General features: G+C 39.5%; 1 protein-coding gene across 1 annotated transcript in view; it reads right to left on the bottom strand.

Annotated features, from left to right (window-relative positions):
- Nucleotides 1–271: 271 nt before the first annotated feature.
- The window catches only part of LOC311605050 (uncharacterized protein), a gene marked incomplete at its 3' end in the record, with an annotated part of 38,093 nt that continues 11,528 nt past the window's right edge, over nt 272–26,836 (bottom strand). Inside the window, exons 3-4 of the mRNA XM_084795337.1 lie at nt 1,280–1,390; nt 272–508 (exon numbers count right to left, since the gene is read on the bottom strand). Coding sequence (XP_084651463.1) covers nt 272–508; nt 1,280–1,390 — 348 coding nt within the window. The remainder of the gene's footprint in view (nt 509–1,279; nt 1,391–26,836) is intronic.

Genomic DNA, 26,836 nt, shown 5'->3' with positions numbered 1-26,836 from the left:
ATGGTTAGCAGCTACCAGCACTCCATTCTGCTGTTGACAATGCATAGGAAATTGGTCTCTCCCCTGAGGAATTTATTTCAGAGCAATTCAAGCTGGTTAAATCAGTGTCAAGCTCTCAACTTTGAACAGACAGCTGTGGAGAGGAGATAAGCTTTGAAGATGCACCAAGAATGGTGTTTAGAGAGGGAATGAAAGTGGGGGAAAACCACAGGTAATCAAGAAAGGGGTGGATTATACACCCTTGCAAAGGGAAAGGTAAGGACGAAAAAAATCAACACTTGAGGTAAAGGGGAGGGCAGGCCAAGCTCAACTTTATCTTCTGGATTTTTTTTAAAGGTCGTGAGGAATTTGGGACAGCAGCTGGGTTTATCCGGCAGGCAAACCTCTTGAAGTTTATCCAGCGTTCTGTCACATATGTGCTTATGATACAGAATGGTTTTCCTTGCATGCTGTGGATAAGATTGCTATCCTTGTGGTTTTTCAACTCAGGGTCAGGCGTGAGCACAGCCTGAAAAAGTAACGCACAACAGGGTACATAATTAGAAGGTTCTGGTGGCATCTTTACCTTTAAAACAAACTTTTACAATTAACGTGACTCATAGTGGGTAATCACAAGTTACTCAGACATGAAAGTTACTCCGTGTTCTAAAAAAATGAGGATGGCAAGGAAGAGTGATTATTTCCCAGACACAGTGTCTCACAAGGTAGACAAAAGGAAGGTCCAGGCAGGTGCAGCAGCCCTCCTGCTGCTGTGGACTGTCCCCTGTTCTGTAGTAGCCTCTTCTCTGTAGCCTCAATAGATGGCTAGGCTGTTTTCACACCCCCCATAACTGTCTCTCCCCATTTTCCTGGGGTTAGGCTCTGACTCTTTGTGAACAGAGAGGTGTTGCTCCAACCCTCCTCTTCTACAGTGGACTTTGACTGTGTCAGCATGGTAAGCTGATTGCCCTGTTGTCCCTCAAACACTAACTTCCCATTTGTAAAATTCTAAGTTCATGATGAGTTCAGCCTTGTGTTTATAGACACTTTATTCAGCCTAATGCTTTTAGAGAAAAGAGAATTCATTCTTGGGAAGAAGGTACTCTGGCTTTGACAGATACTCTACCATGTGTGTTCCTGGATTCTCAAGGCCTGCAGGGTTTGAACCATGGACTCATGAGTGGTGTGTGCTGAGCCTTGCAATAATTCGCTCCTTATATTCTATTACTTATGCTTCTTTAGCTAATTCTTGATGGATGCTTCCTCCCTTCTCTTCTTCACATGTGAAACTATGGAATACCTTCCCAGTTCTTAGTTCCTTCCTTGCCAGATCTTTCCTTCTCTTGCCACAGCTGAGGCCATCACATCTGTATGCACATAGCTTATCCAGCTGGTAACTGGGCAGCTTTTCCTGTAAGGAGTAAGGAAGCAAAACAAACATACAAACAAACAGAAAACCATTGTAACATTTGTTTCTTTAGCATAGATCTGCCTTAAAGGATTCTGTGATATTTCCTTCTTCCTTTGTTTCTGCTCTACTTCTACCCAAGCTATTGTGCTCTTTTGATCAATTTTCCTATTGCTTTCCCACAAGAAAATAAAAGTGACTGCTATATCACTTTTGTCACTTGCAACAACAAAGCGATAAGGGTAGGGTGGCTGAAATGAAACTTGAACCACTTTCAAAACCTGCCTTCCAGAGTGTGTCCAAATACAATACCCTCGAACGGCCTATATTCCTATGTACTTCCTCATTGGCACCAGGTCCCATGGTAGGATTCTGTCAGATGTTGACATTTTCTGGATGGAACAGCACATTACATCACGGACCATCTAGATAATATTGCCTTACATGTTGAACCAGACATATATGGAAAGACAAATGAATGAAGAAGGCAAAATACAACTCTGATGCATTTGCTGATAAAAACCAAAGAATTAGACATGAAATATAATATGATATGTGTCCAAGGTGGATCCTAGGAGATGAGAAGCTCGTCTCTAATAGTGGGAAAGATCAGGCTCCCAAAAAACGTTTATATTCAATTCTTTTCTGATTAGATCTATTGACTTATATAGCACAAAAGAATGCTTTCAGATGGAATGAAGGTGCTAATCAGAGACACCCAGAAATTATCTGGGTGGCCTCAAAAGAGCCAAATGGATCTTTCTAAGAGGAAGAGATACAAAGGCACAAAAGAAAACAACATCGAAGGAATAAAATTTGAGGAGGACTCTATCAGCCATTGTTGCTTTGAAAATGGAAGGAGATGAGAAGCCCAGAAATGCATGTGCCCTCAGGAAAATAAAATTTCCTATGAAGTCTACCAAAGAAAGAAGTTCACCAAGACTACAACCAATTGCTGGTCTCTCTGTCTCTCTGCCTCTCTGTCTGTCTGTCTGTCTGTCTGTCTTTCTGTCTCTTTGTCTCTGTCTCTCTCTGTGTGTCTCAGTCTCTCTCTGTCTCATATATGTACACATATTATGACACACACACACACACACACACACACACACACACACACACACACACACATATATATATATATAATTAAAGAACTTTAATATATTATGTTAAACCAATGAAGCATGTGCATAGCTTATGGTAGCTACAGAAGTCTACTCATTCCTCTAACTTATGAATACAGAGAAAGGAATCAATGAGCTTGTCTTTTGGACCAGAAATTGGTGGAAAACAACCAGATATTTTCTTCAATTTTTGTAAACAAGGTGATCTTTGGCCACATATTCAGCCTTTCTAAAAATGCATGCATGTAAAATTTGTAATCTTGCATCACCTTCACCGCATTGTACAGGTAAGCTTTTGTCCCTGTAAGGAAATACAATACCTCTTAGCAGTTCCTTTTGCCTAGTATTATTTCCTTATTCCCAACTAACCACTATTCTGTCTCCCATTTTTATAGATTTGACTATTTAGGAATCTCAAGCAAGTTTTGCTTGCCTCACAGTAGATAATATCTCCAAAGTCTATTCATGTTGATGCGTGTATTACTATTCCATTCTTTTTTATTGCCAATAATATTTTTATGGTATGTATATAGCACATTTTATTTCTCCACTTTTTGTACAAATGTATGTTTTCATTACACTAGCAGTGAACTTATCATGGCTTTATTTTACACCTTGATGCATTGCCCTTTGATTAAAAAAAAATCTGCAACAGTTTGCATTCTAGAAAGCAGTATATTAAAATGGAAGTTTCCATTCCTGCCACATAGTTGTAGACATTTATTACCCACATTTTCACATCTGTTCTAGTGAGTATGACATGCCACCTAATTGTTGTTTTGATTTTCATTTAACTAATGCATAATGATAATTGCCATTTATCTTCTTTGGAGAGATATATATTCACACACTTGACCCTTTTAAAAGCATGCTGAATTCTTACTAATTATTTCATTATTGTGAAAAGTGTTTCTTGCCTTCAGATAAGTTCTTATGGGATATTTAATTCTCAAACCTTTTCTTGAATATCTTTCCTTTTGGGCTGCTGCAGCAGGATGCTGTGGACTGTGAGGCTGTATATTTTTCACAGTTCCTGAACTGGGAAGTCCACAATTAAGGTGCTATGGATGATTTCCTGGAGGGTATCCTCTCTCTGGGTTGGAAAGAGATGCCTTCATGTTGTGTACTCACATAAATCTGCTTCCTGCCACTTCCCACAAGAGCACCAATCCTGTTTTTATCCCTAATTACTTCCCCAAGGCACCATGCCTAGGCCATTGGAATAAGGATCTAAAAACAGTGTTTTCTTTCATTTTAATTTTGATCTTTATGCCGTTATTTTATTCTTGAAATTAAGATACAACTGTACCTTAAGAAACACCAACTTGTAGCCCTTTCTCATCGATGTAAAATTCCGGCCAACTACATTCATGCTACAGAATATGAAAAGCCCTTCTCTTTACCTAACCTCTGTGGGTCTGCAGATTGTAGCTTAGTAATCATTTACTTAACAGCTAATATATACTTATAAGTAAATACATAATAATTTGTTTTTCTGGGTTGCCTCACTCAGGATGATTTTTTTTCTATATCTACCCATTCGCCTTTAAAATGCCATTGCCATTTTAAAAACTACTACATTGTGTAAAGTTACCACATTTTAAAATATCCATTTTTCAGTTGGAGGACATCTAGGTTATTTCAGGTTTTGGCTATTATGACTAAAGCCTTAATGAACTTAGTAGAGAATAGAGCATTTTTTGGGGTATATGCCCAAGAGTGGTATAGCTGGGTCTTGAGGTAGATAGATTTCCAATGTTCTGAGGAATTGCTGTATTGATTTACATCATGGCTGTATAAGTTTGCACTCCCATGAGCAATGGAGGAGTGTTTTCTTTCTCTACAATCTTGCCAGTGTGAGTTGTCTTTTGTGTAATTGATCTTAACCACTCTGACAGGTGTAAGATGGAATCTCAAAGTAGTTTTGGTTTGCATTTTCCTGATGTCTAAGGAGGCTGAACATTTCTTTAAATGTTTCTCAGGCATTTGAGATTCTTCTATTAATAATTCTCTGTTTAGATCTATAACCCATTTTTATTTTTTGTTTTTTTAAATTTTATTAATTTATTCAGATTACAACTTAATTGCTTTCCCATCACTTATATCCTCCCATTCCTTTCTCCCTCCCACTTTCACTCTATTCCTTTCCCCCTAGGTATATAACCAAGGGGGACCTCCTCCCCCACTATATGGTCATAGGCTATCAAGTCTCATGTTGGTTTCCTGCTTATTCTTTCTTTGAGTGCCATCAGGCCTCTCCTCAAAGAGGAGAGGGTAAAACACGGAGCACCAGAGCTCATATCAAAGTTAGTCCCTCCACATAACTGTGGAAAATGTCCTGTCCATTGGGTTGATCAGAGCAGGGGTTCAATGTTTACTATTGAATTGTCCTTGGTAAGTGCAATAGTTTGAGCAGATCCCCCCTGAACCCCGATCCATCCATCATGATGTTCTTCTTGTAAGTTTCTAGGACGCTCTGGGTCCTTCTATTTCCCCATCTCCTATATTTCTCTTACTTAGAGTTTCACTAGGATATCCTTACAGCTATCCCAATCTCCTGGTAAGTGAAGACTTTCATGGGACATGCCTTTTCCCCAATTATAAGTGAGTATATACCATGAGTCCTTCTGCTTCTGGGTTAACTCACTCAGTACGGTCATTCCTAGTCCAATCCATTTGTCCACAAATTTTGGAATTTCCTTGTTTTTAATAGCTGAGTAGTATTCCATAGCCATTCTTCAACTGAGGGACATTTAGGCTGTTTCCACATTCTGGCCATTATGAATAAGGCTGCTATGAACATGTTAGAGCTTATGTCCTTTTTTTGTGGTAGAGCACTTTCTGGGTATATTCCAAGGAGTAGATTAGCTAGGTCTTGAGGAAGCCCTATTCCCAGTTTTCTGGGAAAGTGCCAGATAGATTTCCAAAGTGGTTGTACAAGTTTGCATTCCCACCAGCAATGAAGGAGTGTTCCTCTCTCTCCACATCCTCGCCAGCATTTGGTGTCACTTGAATTTTTGATCTTAGCCATTCTAATGGGTGTAAGATGGAATCTCAGAGTCGTTTCAATTTGCATTTCTCTGATGACTAAAGACATTGAACATTTCTCTAAGTGTTTCTCAGCCATTCCTCTGTTGAGAATTCTCTTTTTAGTTCTGAGCCCCATTTCTCAATTGGGTTATTTGATATGGTGGTGTTTAATTTCTTTAATTCTTTATATATTTTGGATATTTGATGTTTGTCAGATGTAGGGTTGGTGAAGACCTTTTCCCAGTCTGTAGGCTGTTGCTTCATTCTGTTGACAGTGTCTCCTGCTTTATAGAAGCTTCTCAGTCTTATAAGGTCCCATTTATTAATTGTTGACCTTAAGGCCTGGGCTGTTCTATACCCCATTTTAAAAGTGGATCATTCAGTTTTATGATGCTAGTTTCTTGAGTACTTTATATGTTTTGGAAGTGGAGTTTTTTAAAAAATAAAACAAACCTTTCCCCATTCTGTAGGCTGTGACTTTGTGTGATTGACAATATCTTTTTTCTTACAGAAAAATTTTCAATTTCATGAGGTTCCATTTATTAATTGTTGGTCTTTGTGCCTTGCTATTGGTGTTGTGTTCAAAATGTCTTTTTCTGTACCAATGAATTAAAAGATATTCCTCACTTTCTCCTCTATCAGATTTAGTGTACCTGATTCTGTGTTGAGGTCTTGGATCATCTTGGACTTGAGTTTTGTGCAGGATGGTAAATATGGGTCTATTTGCATTCTTCTACACTCTGATATCCAGTTTGGCCAGTAAAAATTGTTGAAGATACTGATGTGTGTGTGTGTGTGTGTGTGTGTGTGTGTGTGTGTGTGTGTGTGTGTGTATTCATGGTTATTTTTTTTTGTTTTGATATTTCTTGTAGAAAGCAATATCTAATAAGGTCATGAAGATTTATTCTCAGGTTTTACTGTATAATTTTATAACTTTAGCCCTTACATTTAAGTCTATGAGCTGTTGGTAGTTAATTTTATATGTATTGTGAGATAGGAAATCCAACTTGTCACATTTGCACATGGACATCAAGTTGTTTCATTTTCTACAAAGACTAAAATTTCCTGATTTCTTGTAAAAAGAAGCCTGTGCCTGGACTCTGATTCTGTTCTGTGGATTTACTGTTATTACTACCTACCCTTTATAACTATCAATTGAGAGTAAGTTGGAGGCAAAAATTTTGAGTTCTTCATATTTTTCCTCTTTTTTATTAGTCTGAATCCCAAATGTTTCTAGGTTTATTTTAGGATTAGCTCCTAAATTTCTGTCAAAATTTAAGCTATTTTTCATGAAAATTGATGCTTATCTTCTATCTTAAAGAATTAGTAAGAGCTTTACCATCACTTAATTTTCCCTCCCTTGCCTCCTTCATACCTCTTAATATTATGCTCTTTCTCTCTTTTTCAAAATGTCCCTCAAAATCCATTAAAAAAGCCAAACAAAACAAATGAATGAAAACCTAAACAAGAAAACCATGGCGCTCCTTTCGTGTCAACTACTACAGGCTCTGGGGCCTGTCCTTGAGTGTGGTTTATGCCTATTGAGATTCCATTGGAGCCAAGAGCTTCTCTGTTTGCCAATGAGTATCAAGTGCAAATTGCTTCTTCCTGAGGAGTAGGATCATGGATCCACTGTCTCTCTAGTTCCGAGACCTTGTGTAACTTGAACTTATGCAGATTGTGTGCATGCTGCCATAGCTTCTCTGAGTTTAAAAATGAAATCAGTTCTGTTGTATAAAGGAAGCACAGTTTCCTTATAGTCAACCATTGCTTCTCGCTCTTTCAGTCTTTTTGTCTCTCTTTCCACATAGCTCCCTGAGCCTTCAGGGGAGGGATTTAGTGAAGATATACCATCCAGGCATATGCTCCAAAGTCTCTCACTCTTTGCACATTTTCTAGTTGTGGATGTCTATGTTAATGTAATTCCCACGTTCTATAAGAAGATGCTTCTCTGAGGAGGGTTGAGCAAAGCACTCATCTATGTGTATATATATGTCATTAGGAGTAACTTTATTTCTTGGTTACTTTAGCTTAGGCTTACTTAGGCTCATTACCTATCTAGTCTCCGGTTTTTGGACATATTAGCAGTGTTGGGTATGAGTTCCATTTTATGAAATGAGTCTTAAATCCAGTTCCCATAATGTTTGTGTCATGATTACAACAGTGTATCCTGCAGACAGGTTGCTGTTACTGGTGACAGAGTTTGTAGCTGGATCATATTGATGATTATCTTTCTCTTCTGATAGTGTGCACAATACTTTCTAGCACCATGGATGCTAATCAATAGAAGTGAAACTTCTAGCTGAGCAACAGCTCGACTTCTTCTTGTTCAGTGACATAAGTAAATGTTGCCTTCAGTAATAGGGCCTCACCATTAGGTTGTAATAGCCTGTGATGTTTGTGGAGTTCCATTGGACCCTTTTGGCCAATGATTCAAGAAGATGTAATCTATTCATGGTATTAGTGGTTTTACTTGTGATATAAGATGTCTAGTTGGAACATTGTCTCCCCATTATGTGATGACTCCATTTAGATTCACTTCAAATATGTGCCTATCTTTCTATCTATCTATCTCTTTACACGTATACATATACATGTGTACATATATATCTCTTTCCATATATATCTATCTATCTAATCTCAATATTTATTAGGAAGCTTCTAAAGTAGTTTTTAAAAGACCTTTATTGTTAGCTATCTCCCGCTATATCCTTCTTTTACCCTGTTCTCCAATCATCCTCTCTATTTAATAATCCTCTTCTAGTTTCTCCTTTTTCTCTCCATAACCTATATTATATTTCCCATTCCTTACAAGATACTCTGCTTGCCCCTGGTCCTTTACTATGTACTTAACCTCTGTAGTTATTTGGAATGTGTAACACATAATGACAGCTTAAATTATAACATACACTTAGAAGAGAAAACATGCAAAAATCTGTCTTTTTGTGTCTGAGTTATTACTTCATTCTAGATGATTGTTTGTAGCTCCATCCATTTGCCATCAAATTCCATAACTTTATTTTTATTAACATCTGAATGATACTCCTTTATAAATGTACTGCATTTTCAATATCCACTCACCAGTAGATGGACATCTAGACTATTTGCAGTTTATGGCTATTATGAACCCAGCCACAATAAATATGGATGAGCAAGTATGTTTGTGGTAAGATTTAGAATTCTTCATTCTGACAAAGCAACAGCCTACAAAATGGGAAGAGATCTTTACCAATTATACTTACAATAGAGGATTATTATCTAGACTATTAAGAACTAAAAAATCCTGAATATCAAGAAAATGATAACCCAACTTAAAATGATGTGCAAATCTTAGCAGAGTATCCAAAAATTGAACAGCAAATGCCTGAGAGACACTTAAAGAAAATTTTACCATCCTTACCCATCAGAGAAATGCAAACTAAAACTGCCTTGAGATTTTATCTTACGCCAGGCAGAATGGCCAAGATTAGTAAAATAAATAATGGCACCTGCTAGCAAGGATGTGGGCAAATGTGAACAATTAATCATTGTTAGTTGGAGTGCAAACTGGCACAGCCACTGTGGAAATCAGTGTGGTGGTTCATCATGATCTGGCAATAGTTTTACCTCAAGATGCATATGCGTGATGGGAATCTTTTGTGTTGTTTTGGGTTTTGGTTTTTCAAGACAGGGTTTCTTTGTGTAGTCTTGGCTATCCTAGGCACATTTTGTAGACCGGGCTGGCCTCAAACTTACAGATATCCACCTGCCACTGCTTCTCTTAGTGCTGGGATTACAGGCGTGCGCAACAACACCTGGTTCTTGATGTAAATCCCTTGACATAATTTTGAATGTATTTGTTATTTGTTGTGGGGTGACCAAAAGCAGAAATGTAAACTTTTAATAATGTGGATTTGCATTTCAGTAGTAATTAATAACACATCTTTCATTCCTAATTTACTTATTTGGGTCTTCTATTTCCTTGTGTATCTCTTTAAAGACTGATAAAGATTTTTTTATTTCATTTACATTTTACTTCTCACTTCACATTTCTTTCTCCAGATCCTCCATCTCAAGTTGGCTGACTTTTTAAAAAAATTTTTGTTATACACACACACACACACACACACACACACACACACACACACACACACACACACACGAATGTGTATGCACAAATATGTAACTACAACCTGCTGAGTCCATTTTGTTGTTGTTGTTTATGTGTATATGGTTTCAGGGCAATGTTATTGATCTTTTGAAGAACTAGCTTTTGGTTTCATCGGTTTTCTGTCTCTGTTGATTTATTTCTGCTCTAATCTCCATCATCCCTTTCCTTCTTCTACTACTACTTATCTCCACTCTCTTTTTCTGAGATAGGATTATTTCACTCAGATTGGTTTAACCTGAACCTTCTTTGCCATTTTTCCTGGAAAGACATTTATGGTAGTTATTAGAATATATATCCTTTATTTATATGCAGTTATATGCAAATCTCATATAAATTTTAGTGCATTTATTTACCAATTACATAGGTATTTAAGTTCTTTTTTTTTTTTCCTTTTTTAAGTTTGTTTATTCACTTTACCTCCTGGTTGTAGCCCCATCCCTCCTACCCTCCCAGTCCCATCCTCCCTCCCTCTCCCACATTCTCCATCCTCTATTCCTCAGAAAAGGGGAGCCCTTCTTCCTATCCACCCCTGCCCATCAGGTCACATCAGGAGTGACCATGACTTCTCCCATGCATAGACAAGGCAGTCTTGCCAGAAGGAAGTGACAAAAAAGCTGGCCCTGCTTCTAATACTAGAGGACCCACACGAAGTTTGAGCTGCTCAACAGCTACATTTGTGTAGGAGGCCTAGATATAGTCCCTGCATGGTCCTTGGCTGTTGCTTCAGTCTCAGCAAGCCTCTCTGGGTCCTGGTTAGTGGGCTCTGTTAGTCTTCTTGTGGAGCTCCTGTCAGCTCCAGGTCCTTTTCTTCTTCCCTCACTTTTCCACAAGACTTCCTGTGCATCACCCAATGTTTGGCTGTGAGTCTCAGCATCTTCTTCAAAGAGCTGCTGGGTGCAAGTCTCTCAGAGGACCACTCTGTTAGGCTCCTGTCTGCAACTATAGCAAAGTGCCATTAATAGTATCAGGATTTGGCTCCCGCCCATGGGATGGGTCTTGGGTTGGGCCAGGCATTGGTTAGACATTCCCTCAAGCTCTGCTCTAACTGCTCTAACTTTACCCCTGCACACCTTGTAGGTAGGACAAACTTAGAGTCAAAGTTTTTTGTGGGTGGACTGGTGTTCTCTTCCCTCTACTAGGAGTTTTGCCTAGTTAGGGCAGGTCCTTTTTATTCTCTATGGGCCCTCCCCTAGGAATCTCCCCTAGAGTCCCTGTAATATCCTTCCATTAGCCTATCCTGACTTGGGTCTCCAACTTGTCACAGCAATGACCCACTGAAGGGTTTTCTTTGCTCTACAAGTCCTCTGTCCTCCAGTCTGTACTCTCCAGAGGTCTGAGCTCCACCCTCATTTCAAGGATCTCTCTCCTTTCTGGTTCCCTTTGTTCAACCACTATCTCTGTACAATCAGTTTCCTTTTCTGAGTGATATTTAAGCTTCCTCCCTTGGATCCTCCTTGTCACTTATCTTCTTTGGGTCTGTGCACTAGAGTAAGTTAATCCTGTACTATGTGGCTATAATACACTCATAAGTGAGTACATACCATGTGTCTTTCTAGAACTGGATTACCTCACTTGGGTTCCATTCAGTTGCTTGTACATTTCATGATTTCTTTGTTTTTTTATAGCTGCATAGTATTCCGTTGGGTAAATACACCACAGTTTCTTTATCCATTCTTTGGTTGAGAGAAATCTAGATTGTTTCCAAGTTCTGGATATTACAAATAAAACTTCTATGAACATAGTTGAGCAAGAGTTCTTCTTGTATGATGGAGCATCTTTTGGATGTACACCCAGGAGTGGTATAGCTGGGTCTTGAGGTAGCATCCTAATTTTCTGAGTAAGTGCCAGATTGATTTCCAAAGTGGTTGTACAAGTTTGCACTCCCACCAGCAATGGAGGAGTGCTCACCTTTCTTCACATCCCTGCCAGCATGGTCTTTTTTATAGTGTCCCAGGTTTCTTGGAAGTTTAATGTCAGAAACTTTTTAGTTTTAACATTTCCTTTGATTGATGTATTCATAACTTCAACTGTATCTTCTACACTTCAGATTCTCTCTTCCAACTCTTGCATTCTGTTGGTGTTTTTTGTGTCTGCAGTTCCTGTTCTATTCCCTAGGTTTTCCAACTCTAGGATTGCCTCAGATTATTTTCTTTGTTGCTTCTAATTCCAGTTTTAGGTCATGAATAGTTTTATTCATTTCTTTCTCCTATTTGATTATATTTTGCTATAATTCTTTAAAGGACCCATTCAATTCCTTTATCTGTTTGAATGTATTGTCTTGTATTTTTTAGAAATCTACTTTCCTACTTCAATTATATGGCTCTGAGTTTTGTTGCTTGAGCTCCTGAGCTGGCCTCTAGCCATTTGGTTATCTCTGGTGTTAGCAGGCCTGAGGCATCCCTCTGGTGGCGTTGCTGTCCTTGTCTCAAGTGAGCCAGAATGTGAGGAGTAGGCTGAGAGAGATCCAAGTTGAAAGTTGCTTGGGTGCCTCACATGCCTCCTTGATATGGATAACGTGGCATGTGGCCAGTGCTTGATTCACCTCTTCTGGTTTGCTTTCTGTGTCCTAGATGAGCCAGGCCAGTGAGGAGTGGTTAGAGAGAAAGATCCAAGCCCAAAGCTGCTTGGGTACCCCACAGGGCTCCTTCAGATGGTGGCTAATATGGGTTGTGGCCCATGCCCAACTCACCCTTGGTGGTTTGCGGATGGTGGCTCAGCTGGGCCAGACTGGTGAAGAGTGGGCAGAAAGAGAGACAAGTACAAAGCTGCATCAGTGCCCCATAGGCCTCTGTTGGTTTGCTCTCTGTGTTCTGGATGTTCCAGGACGGTGAGAAGAGGGCAGAGAGATATCCAATCCCAAATCTTCTCAGGTGTCCCAGAGGCCTCCTCCCTCTAACATCTTAAGCATAGGTTCAAGGTCATTTTTCTGTGTTTCAGCAGCGTTAGGATATCCAGTGTTGCTGGGGGATTTTGGTGAAGCCATGTTGCCTAAGTTTTTTATTGATTGTGTTCTTGCACTGGCCTTTAGTCATGTGTTTGTCGCTGGTGCTATCTGGCTGTTCCTGGAGCTAGCTGAAATTTTTAGGGATGCAGGAGAACTTCCTGGATTGTGTTCTGGGCACTGCATCTTTTTGATAAGTCTACAACTTTCCTTTCTGGATGTATCCCAGTTTGACCTATAGGAAGGGGAATTGTCATATGGGTGTTTACCTTGTGTATACCCGAGGTCCAGGAGTTCTACTCAGGACAGCTGGTAAAACTATATACTGTAGGCTGGATATGCACATCTCTGGAATATGGAGTCATCCTCAAGATGGCCAAGTTATCTGGGAGGTCTGAGGTGGGAACCATGTATCTGGCTACTGAGATCTCCTCCTCTCTGCAGGGAAACACAAATGGATGCTTGTATTTTGGAGTCAGCAGCATGGCCGGTAGGTAGGTAAGTATGTATTCAGATTCTGCACATGCTCTGCGCTTTCATCTTGTAAACCAGATTTTGTTAACACCTATTGTTTGGGAGGTCCCAATAGGGATATGGGTAGAAGCATAGGCTGGGGGCGGGGGGGCCATGTCCCTGGTTTTCAGAGGCTGGAGCCATGTGTTCCTGGTACTCTGGAATTGTGTTTCTGTAGGTTGAAGGCACTAGATGACCGTGTGTCGCTTGGGCTTGGGATCTTTCCATGGGAATCTAAGACTGTATGTCTCCAGTCCTGGGATGTTGCTGTTTTGCCCAGGATACACAGACATTGTCATTTAGGAGTCTGCAGCAAGGGTACATTTTTTGTCTGCAGTCTCTGACCTTCTAGCTCTCAGATAGAGTGTGCACTGTGTGTTGGGTCTCTCAACAAATCTTCTTAAACTGTTGTTTGTGATATAACTGAGTGTGGGAGTCACTTAAATTTTGTAGCACTAAATGGCTTCTGAATAAACAATGAACAAAAACTAATTAAAAATATAACCTCTAATGAATCTAAGGTGTTTCTTGAAGGTATATTATGTCATATCACATAACTTCAGTGCAGCCTTGGTTGTGAACATACAACATGTACACTTTGAGCTGAACATGCCATTCAGCTACACAGTGTCAGTAAATGCTGACCAAAAACCCTCAGCTTAGTTTTGACACTATTGTATGTTATGAACTACAGTGTTTGAGCTGTATGTATATAATAAAGAAGCAAAATGATTTAACTACACAAAATGCTTTTCATCTTTCCTCCCACCATTGTTTATTGTGTATCAAATTAGTATGTTTTATTATTGTATTGTGTTGGAATTTTGATTTTATTAATTAATTATTCGTGTGTGTGTGTGTGTGTGTGTGTGTGTGTGTGTGTGTGTAGTGGGAGGTATATGCATATGTGTTTATTTAGTTCCATGTGTTCTATGCTTATAGGTAGAGACCAGAGGAGGTGATTAAATGCTTTGTCATTCCTCTCTTTTCTTCTCTTCTTTTCTTTCTTTCTTTGTTTCTTTCCTTCTTTCCTTCTTTCCATCATCCTTCCTTCCTTCCTTCCTTCCTTTCTTTTCTGTCTTTCTCTCTCTCTTTTGAGATAAAGTCTCCCTATAACTGACACTATTTCAGTTAAGCTAGCAGGCCAGCAGGCTCTGGAACACATCTCTTTCTGCCCTCATGCCTGTTTTCAGGTTCACTTGGATATGCCCATTTGTTTGTGGGTGCTGGAAATTTGAACTCTGATCCTCTTGATTTCATAGCAAGAGCTATTTTTTATTGATCCATCTTCTCACATAGATCTTTTGATATTGAAATTACTGTTTGATTGTTCACTTGAATCTCATTAAAATAAGCAATGACTTTTGGTTTGAGATTAGAATAGAAATTCCAACTATTTCTGAAACGATCTTGAACATATTTCTGCCATTTTGTACTATGTGTTTATGTGAAAAGTAATGTTCTTAGCATTAATGATATAAAATATCAACCAACTCTGAAGAATGTAAAAAATGTACTTTGTGCCTGCCCTATATCGTTAAATGTTCAGCTAATGTGTAATTATTTATGTAGAAATAACAATACTCATTTGATTGGTATAAACATTGCCTTAATATTTTGTAAATGATAAAATTATATGGTACCAAAGGTTGTTTAAAATTATTTCTTAATTATTTTCAGTAAATGTTTGATTTATATGCTGAATTCACACATGTATATACGTAATATCATTTCCTGGATGAAAAGGGGTTGATGTGAATATATTTTAAGAAACCCTATGTTCTAAAACTCAGGCTAGCCTTCAGTTCAGACAGGAGCCTATGCTTATTGAGAGCTGGATTGCAGACACATGTTACTGCAAGTGGTATTGGTAACACTACTTGCCTGGGAGCCTCTACTGACTTCCTCATTCTGCTCTTCTGAAAGTCCTGATTCTATACTTTAATATTAATTTTATTCCACAATTGATTTTAAAATATTCCAATTTTCTTTAGTAAATAGATGGAAATATTGCTGTGCTTCATCTTCACATCAGCTTTAGTAACTTAGGATTTCTGAAATCTGCCAAATGTGGGGTTGGATGTCATTCACAACAAGCTAATTTATCTCCAGCAAGAGTGCACATCTGTGGAGCAGCAGTGAGGGAGCTGCCTTAAAGATGAGGCACTGGCTTCAAAGGTGATTGATTGTGGCGTCTGTTTAGATATCTTTGGGAAAGTCTGACTGCAGAGTTGCAGATATAGAAGGTCAGGTCTCCCAGAGGTATCTATGAGCACTTAGTAGAATTGCTTTTCATCTAGTAGGAAAAAAAGATGATAAATGAGCTAACAAATTGAACCTTCAAGTTTAAAGTAAAAAGCTTAAATGTCAACTGAAGAAACAGGAAAAGATCAGAGCAGCATTTGTGGCACATAGTGTATGTTAGTATCCTGAAAAAAAAACCAACAACAAACAGTTTGAGAGTGCTCTGTAGTAGAGGGGGAAAAGTGATAAAAGAGTATTTTTTAGTTTTTATTCTTGTCAGTGTGTGAGAAAGAGAGAAGAGTGGGAAGAAAATAATGGGGAGAATAAAAGAGGGAGAAATAAGGAAAGAAAGAGGAAGAAAGGAAAGGTGAAGGAGGCTAGGCTGCTGGGAGAATTTCTTGTTCAGATGTCATCTTCATCTTTGTTCACAGTGACCACACTTATACACACACACACACACACACACACACACACACACACACACACAATGACAGAGAGAGGTGGGGAGAGATGGATAGATAGATAGATAGATAGATAGAGAGAGAGAGAGAGAGAGAGAGAGAGAGAGAGAGAGAGAGAGAGAACGCTTCTATTTGTTCTTATTGAACAATGGCACCAAAGCATACCTAAGGGTGTCTTCCTTTCCCAGTGCCCATGAAAAAAAATTTGTTTTGATTATCACATCTTTATCAAATGACCAGCATGTTAGTAATGAAAAGATATTTAGTTTCATGTAACACATGCTATCTACCTACACTCACACCATGTATACCTATCTCTATACCCATCACATACTTTCAGATGATGCACAAAATGGTATAAAACCAACCCAACCAACCAACAAACAAACTAGCCAACCAAACAAATAAACAAAAGAAGCCCTGATTCTGCCAGACCACTGACATAATCAAAGGTCCTCACTTAGATATAGTACTCTTAGCTTGGTGACCAGAGCTACCATGAGCCTGTGTTGCTAGCATTGTCAAGCTGTTCTTTGTTGGCTGAAAGAAAGACAGTGCACTTGGCTGATGCTTGAGGTGTCCTAAATGGACTCAGTACTTGCTAGTATAATAGGCATTTTCTACAGGAAGTTTGAGTAATTAAGATGAGTGATTTACTTTGCCATACTACTTTTATCTGAAAAAGAAAACAAAAGAAAAAGAAGTTTTATAAGATATCCATTTACCTAAAGTAAACCCCCAAATAAGAAAAAAATACAAAAAATACAAACAAAAATACTCAAACCAAAGAATGTAAATGTTCAGACAAATTGTAAATGAGTAGCTAAACAGAATATGCACTATTAACATAATATTGTAAATAAAAATTGATGTGTGTATTTATAAAGAAATCTTTATTTAATAATCACTCTTAAGTGGCATGGCTGACTAACAAAACTCAGAAACTACAGAAGGTTAAAGTATAATCAATTTTTCTTCTTTGACAGAAAATAATCACAAAAGCATTACCTGCTGAGCCAAATAATCATTTACGAAGGAAAGTGTGTGTGTGTGTGTGTGTGTGTGTGTGTGTGCATTGTGTGTGTGTGTGTGTGGTGTGGGTAGGAAAGTGTGGTGTTGGAGTGGAAGTCTGTTGTGGAAGTAAGTGTATTTTGTGGCTGTGTGTTGTAGGTGTGGAAGTGTGTTGTGAGTGTGAGTGTCTGTTGTTAATATAGATGTGGGGAGATAGTACGGATGTGCACTGGGTATGGTCTTGTGTTTTCTAGGTGGGAGTTATTGTGGGTGTGGTAGTGTGCTGGGCTTTGGAGTGTGTTGTAGGTGTCTGTTGGGAGACAGGCAATGAAATAACGTGCCTCACTAGTGCTTCTAGTTCCCAAAGAATAAATCTTTAGTTTTGAATATATGATAATTTTGAAAAATTTGGTTGTTTCTGTGCATTCCCATGAGGAGAACAGGTTAAAGCACTCCCTAATGATTCTGAGTTAACAGTAACTAGGCACTTGCTTTAGTCTGTGTCCTGTCCTCAGGACTTTCATCTTCCTCTATGAGATGGGGACCCCAGCAAAGAGCTCCAGGCTCTGCAGGGGAGGTCAGGTGACAGTCTGATTTCCTGGATTTAAGTGAAGATAGATCAATTATTAAATTATTAAAATTAGGAACCATGCTGAGCAGGAAAAGCATTGGGAGAGAATATAGGGTTTGGCATACAGCATATATACGAATAATGTTCTCATCATGCTTGTGTAAACAGAATGACCTACAGGAAGACACAGCAGGTGTTAGGCTTGCTGCATGTGAGCACAGCCCCACTATGAGCTACTTCTCATTGTGATGAACAGCACATCACAAATCTGAACAGTTTAGTACCTCCTTATTTATTGATTGTTCGGCAAGACCTGTGTTGTTTATGATGATTAAAGTTTGGATATTGGTTTTCTATACTGCTAAGTATAATGGAAAGACATTAAGAAAAGGGAAAAGCAATTCCAATCAGCATCTAAGTCCTGTCGACTATTATTTTCCTTTCCTCCATATACGTCAACTTCCCAGTAGTAGATTGACCCTCTAATGACCAAAGCAAAGGGGACCCATTTATTCCTAAAGGGCACAGTAGCCAAGCAAAAAGCCAGTCCCCATGCCCTCCTACAGCCTGCCTTATGAAAGCTTCCCACCTTCATACTTTACTCCTTTCTGTTTTCCATTTTAAAAAATTATGTACTTTTATGTATTTATTTTTCATTAGCCCACAAATGATTAACATTCATTATGGTAGTTTTCAAACAAAATTTTCTTTGCTTTGTTTTTCTTTGCCATCTGCTCCCTACCCCCCACATCTCCCTGGTGTCCTCCCATCACCAGTAGCTTACTTTTTGTTTCCCTCTTGCATAACTTGTCTTGAGTCCCCTCTCACAGTATCCTACATTGTTTCATAGTCTGTACCCATCCCCACAATCCCACATTTGAGTAATTTAACCACACCTATATCCACAGCCGACATTCCCACTCACATCATACTTCTGCGCCTACACCATACACCCACAGTACACACATGCTTCCACAAGACACTCTCACAACATATACCCACATCTATATCCACAACTCATTAAACATCTCTGCATACAAGAGGGAACATAGTGATTTTGTCTCTTGGAGACTGGGTCACCTCACTTAATTCAATACTTTTCAATACCATTCAGTTTCCTCAAATTTGCATAACTTTGTTTCTCTTAACTCCTGAGTAAAATGCTATTGTGTTTCATATGCATTCTTCATTTCCCTGCTATTATAAATAATGTAGAGGGAGGGAGATGGATGAGCTTGGTCAATGCTTGGCCTCATGTTGGAACAGCTGGAAGAGCCTCTGTCTCCTCTGCCTGCTGTTGGGCTGCATGCTTTGTGAGGAGAGAGGCATGTGCAAAATGACAAAAGTCACACACCATGAACAGAAGACTCTTCTCTGGGAAACCCTTTCCCTTTGTGGAAAGCTCATAGAAAGGTAAATGGTACCATCAGCAAAAAAGCCCATTGTGTCCTGGAACCTTGCATTTGATCATATGGATATCAAGATAGATGATTATAGATTATCCAGTTCGGTGCTAAACCCACTGACGTGTTTTTATAAAGGACACACACAGGGAAGAAGGCACACTGAGATAAGGCCATTTGAACACGTGAGCCTGTATAAGACTGATGCTGCCACACCCTAAGGAGCAACTGGAGCCCCAGAAAGTAGAAGTGGCTAAGAAACACGCCTCTTCAGGCCCTTCAGAGCCTTTGGAGGATGTATCAACTTACAACTATTTACCAAAACCTAAGGTATCTAGGAGCTCTAGTTTTTTTTTTCTAGACTGTGAGGGAATTTGTTTTCTGTTGTAAACTATTAACTGTGTGGTAGCCAAGAAAGGCTAAATACCAAAACAAAAAAATCCAACAACTGCTGTGGGTAACAGGGAGCCAGTGGACTCTTCTGTGGAGACCACATGACCAGGAACCATGGAAATGAGAGAGAGAGAGAGAGAGAGAGAGAGAGAGAGAGAGAGAGAGAGAGAGAGAGAGAGAGAGAGAGAGAGAGAGAGAGAGAGAGAGAGAGAGAGAGAGAGAGAGAGAGAGAGAGAGAGAGAGAGAGAACTCTCTACAGCCATGTGAAGCATGGGCATCCAAATGGTAGGGGTAATTAAGGGCTATCAGCAGTATGCTATGACCCCCCCAAGTTGGTGGCCAGTGAAGGCTGAAGTGTTATGAGTAAAACAACATCACACAAAGGAAGGGAAAGGTGAAAAGGAGCCATCACAGAGGTGAGCTAGTGTTTGGAGAAAATCTCGTCTATAAGATGTCCTTGCCTATGACAGTGGGACCACAGAGCATGGGCAAAAGTTGGCATGTATTGAATTCATAATCAGAAGCAACTGCTAATACACACTTAAGAACAAATGTTAAAACTGAATTTAGGAACTCTACAGATTGAATATTCAAAGGGAGGGAGAATTTGTCCAAGGTGTTTAATGACTCATAGGCATAATCATCATACTACATTTTCCATATTACTAAAGAATGAATTAATGTGGGCTCTACTTACTTTCATTATTAGTTCCTCTTTGAACACAATCGTTCTGTCAGTACAGATGCAGTAGACACAGTTTCCAAGGCAAAGAGGGGAAAACATCTCTGACAGCAATATTGTGTTACTTTGGGAAATATATGGCAGTTAGATAGATACAGTTTGGAAGAAAGAACCGTCAAAATTTTAAACTGTGGTGAAGGGGAACAACTCAACAGACATCTAACTGGCAATTTCCCAGAAATCCCAGATGGTGGAGGCAAGCCATTAACAACTTAGTTTGCTTGCTTTGGATAATGAAGGCTGGGAAAAAAGTCAAGAGTGCATTTGTTTTCACCAAAATCCAATTCTACTCAAAGTGGGCACATTAATTAAAATCTAATTAATGACTCTTAGAATATTGTATGTTAATCAGTGTCCTTGGGTAAAGATATGGCTGTCACCGTGCAACCACGCAGAGTTTATGGATGGGTGAAACTTAACAAGGCTTCAGCTAGCTCAGAGGAATCATCCCAGAGGGTGGACAGCAGTGACTGGGGTAGACCTGGCTTAGAACATTGTTGAACCATCCTTGCATCCTGACTGCAAAGAGAGGGGCATTCTGAATAAGATTTAACACCGTCTTTTCTTAGAACATGTGATCCCCAAAGATGGGATTGTGAAATCCTGCCTTCTACCACCTTGCATTTTCTACAAATACATTTGTGTATGGAAAGTAAGTGTGGATGAGGGCATGAGAGAGTATGAATGAAACAGTGAACAGCCTCATCATCTCCCAAACTATTCATGAGCTTATTCCATTCTTATTTGACCTACTCATTGTAGTGTACATGTGAATACATTTGAAATTATTTGTGCTGCAACATCCCTACTCTTTCCTCCGGCTAGCATTGTGATACCTATTTCCCCAGCTGGTCACCCTCCCTGCTTATGAAACTGTCCTTATCATCTACGTCACTAATACAGCCTCTTTCCATTTTCAGACTTTTTGTTTCTCAATTCTGGAAGTGAAGTGTCAGATGCTAAACAGCTTCTTTCTTTAGCCAGAAGTTTCCTCCTCTGTTGAGGCTTATCTAATTATCTAAGGAGGAAGTGGCTTCACTCTTCTAATATAGGCATGAGCTATTTGATATGTATGGTAATTTCTTGTGACTGTGGGGGTTTAAAGTTTAATCAACAATATTCATAATAATGAAAAATCTTTCAATTTTTAAGACTATTACTTTTTTTTTTTTACTGGAATCATTCCTCCTTCTCAGAAGGAAAAACAACATTACTCAATAATTGCAGCAAAACAGCAAGCCACTCCAAGTGTTTCTATTATAGGCAAATTAGTGAGTTAATTGAAATAGGCTACTGGACAACTGAAATAAAGGGGCATTTGGCGAGTAGTATGAAAACCCAACTCAGAAGAAGCTTTCTAAAATATACACATCTATGAAGGTGCTCTAAATAAAATCTCCAATAAAGGGGGAGACAGACCCCCAGCTGAACAACTCCTGTCACCAAATGAAGTTTACAATACTGGGATTGGGTTGCATCTAATTGAGGTGTTGGCCCAAGGGGTCCCATAGGAATCTCCAAACAATCCTGGCTGTTGCCAAGACTATAGGTTTCTCTCCACAAACTGAAACCAAGATTCCATTGCTGAAGACAACACCATACAACTTATTGCACCTGCAGAGCACACTTAGGTGCCTAGAGAGAGCCTTCATTCCTGTGCTCTGACATTGTGGGTACTGGAAGGTACTCTGCATTCTAGTGATCAAGAAGCATGAACAATGAGCTATCTACAAACCCTTTGATCGACTGCAAAATATGCTTACTCAATAATGTCACAAGCTTGTTGGAGTAGCCAACCAATATCCAATTGGACTTAAGACTCACTCCATGAGATAGAATCCACACGAGGCTCTGCTTGGGTGATCAAGAACCTGAGACTAGATAACCCAGGAACCAAGGTAAAAACCAAATGCTACTGTTCTAAAAACAAACAACAAACAAACAAACAAACAAACAAACAAACCAGAACAGAACAAAACAAAAAACTATAGCAAAACAAAAAACTGTAGCAATAAAATGACTTCTAGTGACTTTCTATTAGATCAGTGCCTTGTTCAGCCACCACTGGAGAAGCTTCCTTCTGCAGCAGATGGAAATAAAATACAAAGACTCACAGCCAGAGATTATGGAAAGAATGAGAGGCTAGGAACGCTCAGCCCTAAATAGGATTTCTCCTTCAAGTCCCTCCCCTTGAGGCTCAGAAATCCTGGAAAGAGAAGGCAGAAAGAGTGTAAGAACAAGAGCCAGTGGAGGGCACAAACAGAAAAAACAAGCAAAACAAGACCCTTTAAATCAACATGGTTGATGCACATATGAACACAAGAGTTTGAGGCAGGCTGCTCTGAGCTGTGCTCGATGGGGTTCTAGAGCTGAAACAAGAACTGGACACATGCTCTCATCCCTAACCCAGAAGTTATCTCTAATTGTTAACCACTTGCAAAGAAAAAATTAGTTTCTTCCTAGGGAATCTCACTGGGGAAATAAACTATTCAAAAGGCAGTCTGCATGCCCATCAGTAGATGGTAAACAAGGAGCTCAACAGCATCTTTGGAGGTTCCTTGTATCACAATGTTAATTTCTTCTTTCTTTTTACACCAACAGTTCTTTGCGTGTGTATTATGGCCTACAGTTCAGTGTTATTATTGCTGAAAGTGGGAATGAATGAGGGATTCTCTGTTTCTTCCACCTTCTCTTGGGGTCGTTATGTTCTTCTTGTTTGTTTGTTTTTTGTTTTGTCCAAATGCAATGTGTTAGTTTTCATTTTAGATTATTGTGTATATTTTTATTATCCCTTAGAATCATGTTTGTTTGAGAGACAGAAAGGGAGTAGATTCACATGGTAAGGAAGGTGGGGAGGAACTGACAGTAGAGAGAAAAAGCAATGAAATGCAACTTAACTGTAGGGTTAAGACAGAAGTTAATATGTCTTGAAAGAACCTAAGTGGACATTCTAAAATATAAATTAAGATCTATAAGTCAGTATTAATTATAATGTTAAATATTGCTAAATGCATTCTTAATGAACCTTCAGATTAATATCATGCATTTCCAGAACCAGGCTGAAATACTTAATCTGTCCATAAATATGTTCAAAAATATTAAAAAAATAAAATCAATAATTTTCATTTGTGTAAAATTTTAAAATACATATAATCTCTATTTGATGAGCCATGTCTTCTAATGTAAGGGCCTCCAGCAGGCAACATGTTAATCTTTCTAGTATTCTCTTCACTTTTCTTGATTCATTGACATTTAGAAGAGACTATACTCAACGTTACCAGCTGACAGTGTCCATAGACTTTGGTTGAAACGTAGCTTAACATAACTGCCCTGGGGATCATGGGCATCTCTCTCTGCTGCCTGAATTCTGAACTCAGCTTCCTCTGGTGATGCTGATTCATGAGTTGCAGATGTTCCACTTACTTCCTGGTTGTGAGCTGCCCCAGCCTTACCCTATGCTTCTATAGCATTCTTCATAAAGCCACCTGGGGATTCTCAAATTTTGTCATGCAGTGTACAAGCAATTATGACAGAGAACAACACTAATATTGAACAATAAACTGTAAATTTAATCTCTGCAATGATACTGTTACTTTTTCCAGCAAGTTAGTCACAGTGGAGAAGTCCAGCACTAATATACAAGTGTTTATGTGTGACTTTCATTGATATCACTGCTGCTGCTGCACTTCACAGTCTTGACCTATCCGACTTCCATTCCTCTAATCCCCCAGTCATGGAATTGAGGCACTGAATTTCAGGGGATGAACAACTTTACCTTGGTTCTGTACCTTTGACCTTTTTCTATATGTAATTGCGTCTTCCTTCTGAAGTCTAGTGGAATTTACGCTTCCTTACTTTCTTTCATTTTCAGAAGCTGTGCTTCTATCAGATTTCCTCTCCTCATTTTTTATGCATGTTTATATATGTGTATGCCTTTGAATGTGTGCACAAGCTTGTGCATACATGTGTGGGTGTTAGTACACATCACATGTGTATGAACCTGGAGTTTGCTAATTTGACTAGACCAGCTAGGCAGCAAGCCCTAGGGCATCTTCCGTTCTCTACTTCCCAAGTGTTGGGATTTAAGGTGCATGTCACCCTGCCTGGCTTTTTATATAGATGCTATGCATCCTACCTCTGATCTTATCACTTTCCCAACAAGCATTTACTGACTGCTGCCTCTCAACCCCCCCTCTGGTTCGATTCTTTAGTTTCACATATAGACCTCTAAGTTTGTTGTTATGCTGCAGCAAGCCTTCTAACTTCAGCATTTTACTTTAATTGTTTATCAACATTTTGTGTGTGTTTGTTTAGTTTAGTTTTCTCTTTTATTTAATGTAGATTTATTTCATACACTATACCCTGATTATAGTTTCCTCTCTCACTACTCCTCCAAGTTCCTCCCCAACCCACTGCCCATCAAGATCCAAGCCTGGCCTTCAAGACAATTAGGAAATCAAAAAATTTAAGTTTAAAGCTTAACAATGAATTCTGTATTCTAGGCAGATGTGAATTTTTCCTCTGAAATAAAAAGAAGCCACCAAATCAGAAGGCAGACACACATGATTTACGGAGAAGAAAATTCACTGTTTTAGATATCTCAAGATAGAATATTCTTTGTAAGAGCAAGGATAGAGGTTTATTTTGGAGGACTTTTACATGGATCAGCATCTGCTGCACCGTATGTGTTCCATGCACATGTCTTGGGTGAGAGAACCCACCAGTGATCTTTCCTCAGAGTCCTAAATAGTTCTTTTTCAAACAACCCAGTCCATGTAAAAGCAACTCCAGGATGTCTACAAATGAACTAAGCATGGTTATGCTGGATTTGGTTCATGCCTCACTCTGCGTAGTTTCGCCAAGCCCCTTGGTCTAGGCTTTTGTCTTCTTACTCCTAATACACTGATTACTCAAGGACAGATGCTACACACCTATATCAATACAACATGAAAGTTTAATAAAAAGCTAAATATCACACTTCACCCTCAACTTAGATCGTCAAGAACTCTCAAGGTCAGAAGAACAGGAACTCTGTCTCTGTTCCTTGTCAGATGCAGCACTCAGGAAAGCAGGCCCTTGCTTGGGCAGCACAGTAGAGTTGGCCTTGGTAGAAGGGGCCTACATGAGCTGGCCCGGTGGACATGGGTGCTGCTGGAGAGCTAGTCCTGCCACTCATCTGTTGTGAGGTAGAGTGGGCACTAGGGTGATGCTCTGCCCACCACCACCGCTTGAGATAGTCAAGAGAGCTGATCTTGAGGTCAAGGGAGTGGGAGAGTGAGTCCTGGCCTTCACTAACTATAGCCCTTGGGGCCGATGGCTTGCCTGGGCAAAATAGTGGAGCTGGCCCTCATGATGAAGGCATGGGTGAGCCAGCCCTGAGGGAGTGAGAGCTGTAGAGTTGTCCTCTTTCCTCACTAGCTGCAGCACATGGGGTGTGGGCACCATTCCTTGACTGGGCAGCACAGTGGAGCTGGCTCTGGATGCCTGAGTGTTGGTGAGCTGGCTGTGAGTGCATAAGGGTGGGAGAACTGATGGCAGCGTCGTGTGACCCAGCAGGAACAGGCCTGGAGAGCTCACACTCCTGATGCAGATGAGGGAGAGCTGGAGGGCTGACCAGCTCAGCTGCCACTGAGGCCCAGATCCAGGGCTTCGTGTTGGCCCACCCCCAATCCACTTCATCTGTGCTCTGTTGGGATACATGCAAGTGCCTGTCTTGGAGATCCATGACACAGGATAACAATGTTATCACTGGGAGGAGTCCCAGTGAAGGTCCAATATTGAAGGAATCACAGAAGTCAGAAACTTCAATCCAGACTAATGATTCATTGTGATGGACATTTGCAAATGAAGGTATATGGACAGAGAGGCATACTGTGAGACACAATGTGACACACTACAGCTTTCAGGGTGAGATATTTTCTATGCTTTGTTTTGTTTTGTTTGTTGTTTTTGTGTATCTCTTTTTTTTGAGGGGGATTTCAAGTGTAAGTAGTAGATACAACAGGACAGGGAGATGAGTTAAGAGTGGAATGCATGATGTGAAATTCAAAGACTCAATAAAAAGTTATCCTCCCAAGAAACCCCCTTTAAGTAGTATCCCGTAATTTACAGTTTGAAAAGCTCTGTTGATGGTTCTTAAGTTCATCATGATCATTCATACCTGATATGAGCCTTAGGGTCTCCTATACTCATAATCTACTAGGTCAGATAGATAATCTACCTGTCCCATAGGAAACAGAGCAACCGAGAAACCATCAGGGAGGTAAATGCTTTCAACAAACACACTGAGATGATGGTAAAAGTCTCAAGAAGTGTAAAGGCCAGCTCAATTCTCTGGTGTACGAGGCTGATGGAAACCAGAGGTCATGTTGAGCATGAAGACCTATCCTCTGCGTGTCAATGTAGAACTGAAACTGTTCACATGTCCATATGTCCATGATTGACAGAGTCTGATTGCTTTGTTAATTAGTTGTACAAAAATCTGAACGGTGCCATTAACATCTTAAGGATCTTCTAATGACAGCGATAGGACTTGAGTAAATAATGATCCACTGAATGATGTATAGTTACATACATTGTCTAATAGTTTAGTAAGATGGTATACAAATTATGTACAACAAACTTCCCATGAGTAGGGAAGTTCTGCTGCTATCACTTTTGCACATTTTCCCCAAAGAATTGCTGAAAACCTTAGGAAAGTCTATTCACCTGCTATTTTTCTTGTTCTGGTCTTTATTTCCATCTTTTCTAAGTACCAAGTCATCTGCTTGAATGGCTCCCTCACTCATCCTAACTGCAGACTACTGAGTCCTTTGTTAGTAGTGGTCAGAATTCATATTGGTAATAGAAAGGCTTCATCAACCATGTGT

The sequence above is a fragment of the Acomys minous genome (genome assembly GCF_964271855.1).
Source record: "Acomys minous genome assembly, chromosome: 9".
Taxonomy (NCBI): Eukaryota; Metazoa; Chordata; class Mammalia; order Rodentia; family Muridae; genus Acomys; species Acomys minous.
Note: the sequence above shows the minus strand (reverse complement) of the source record. Positions and strands in the feature narration are given on the sequence as shown.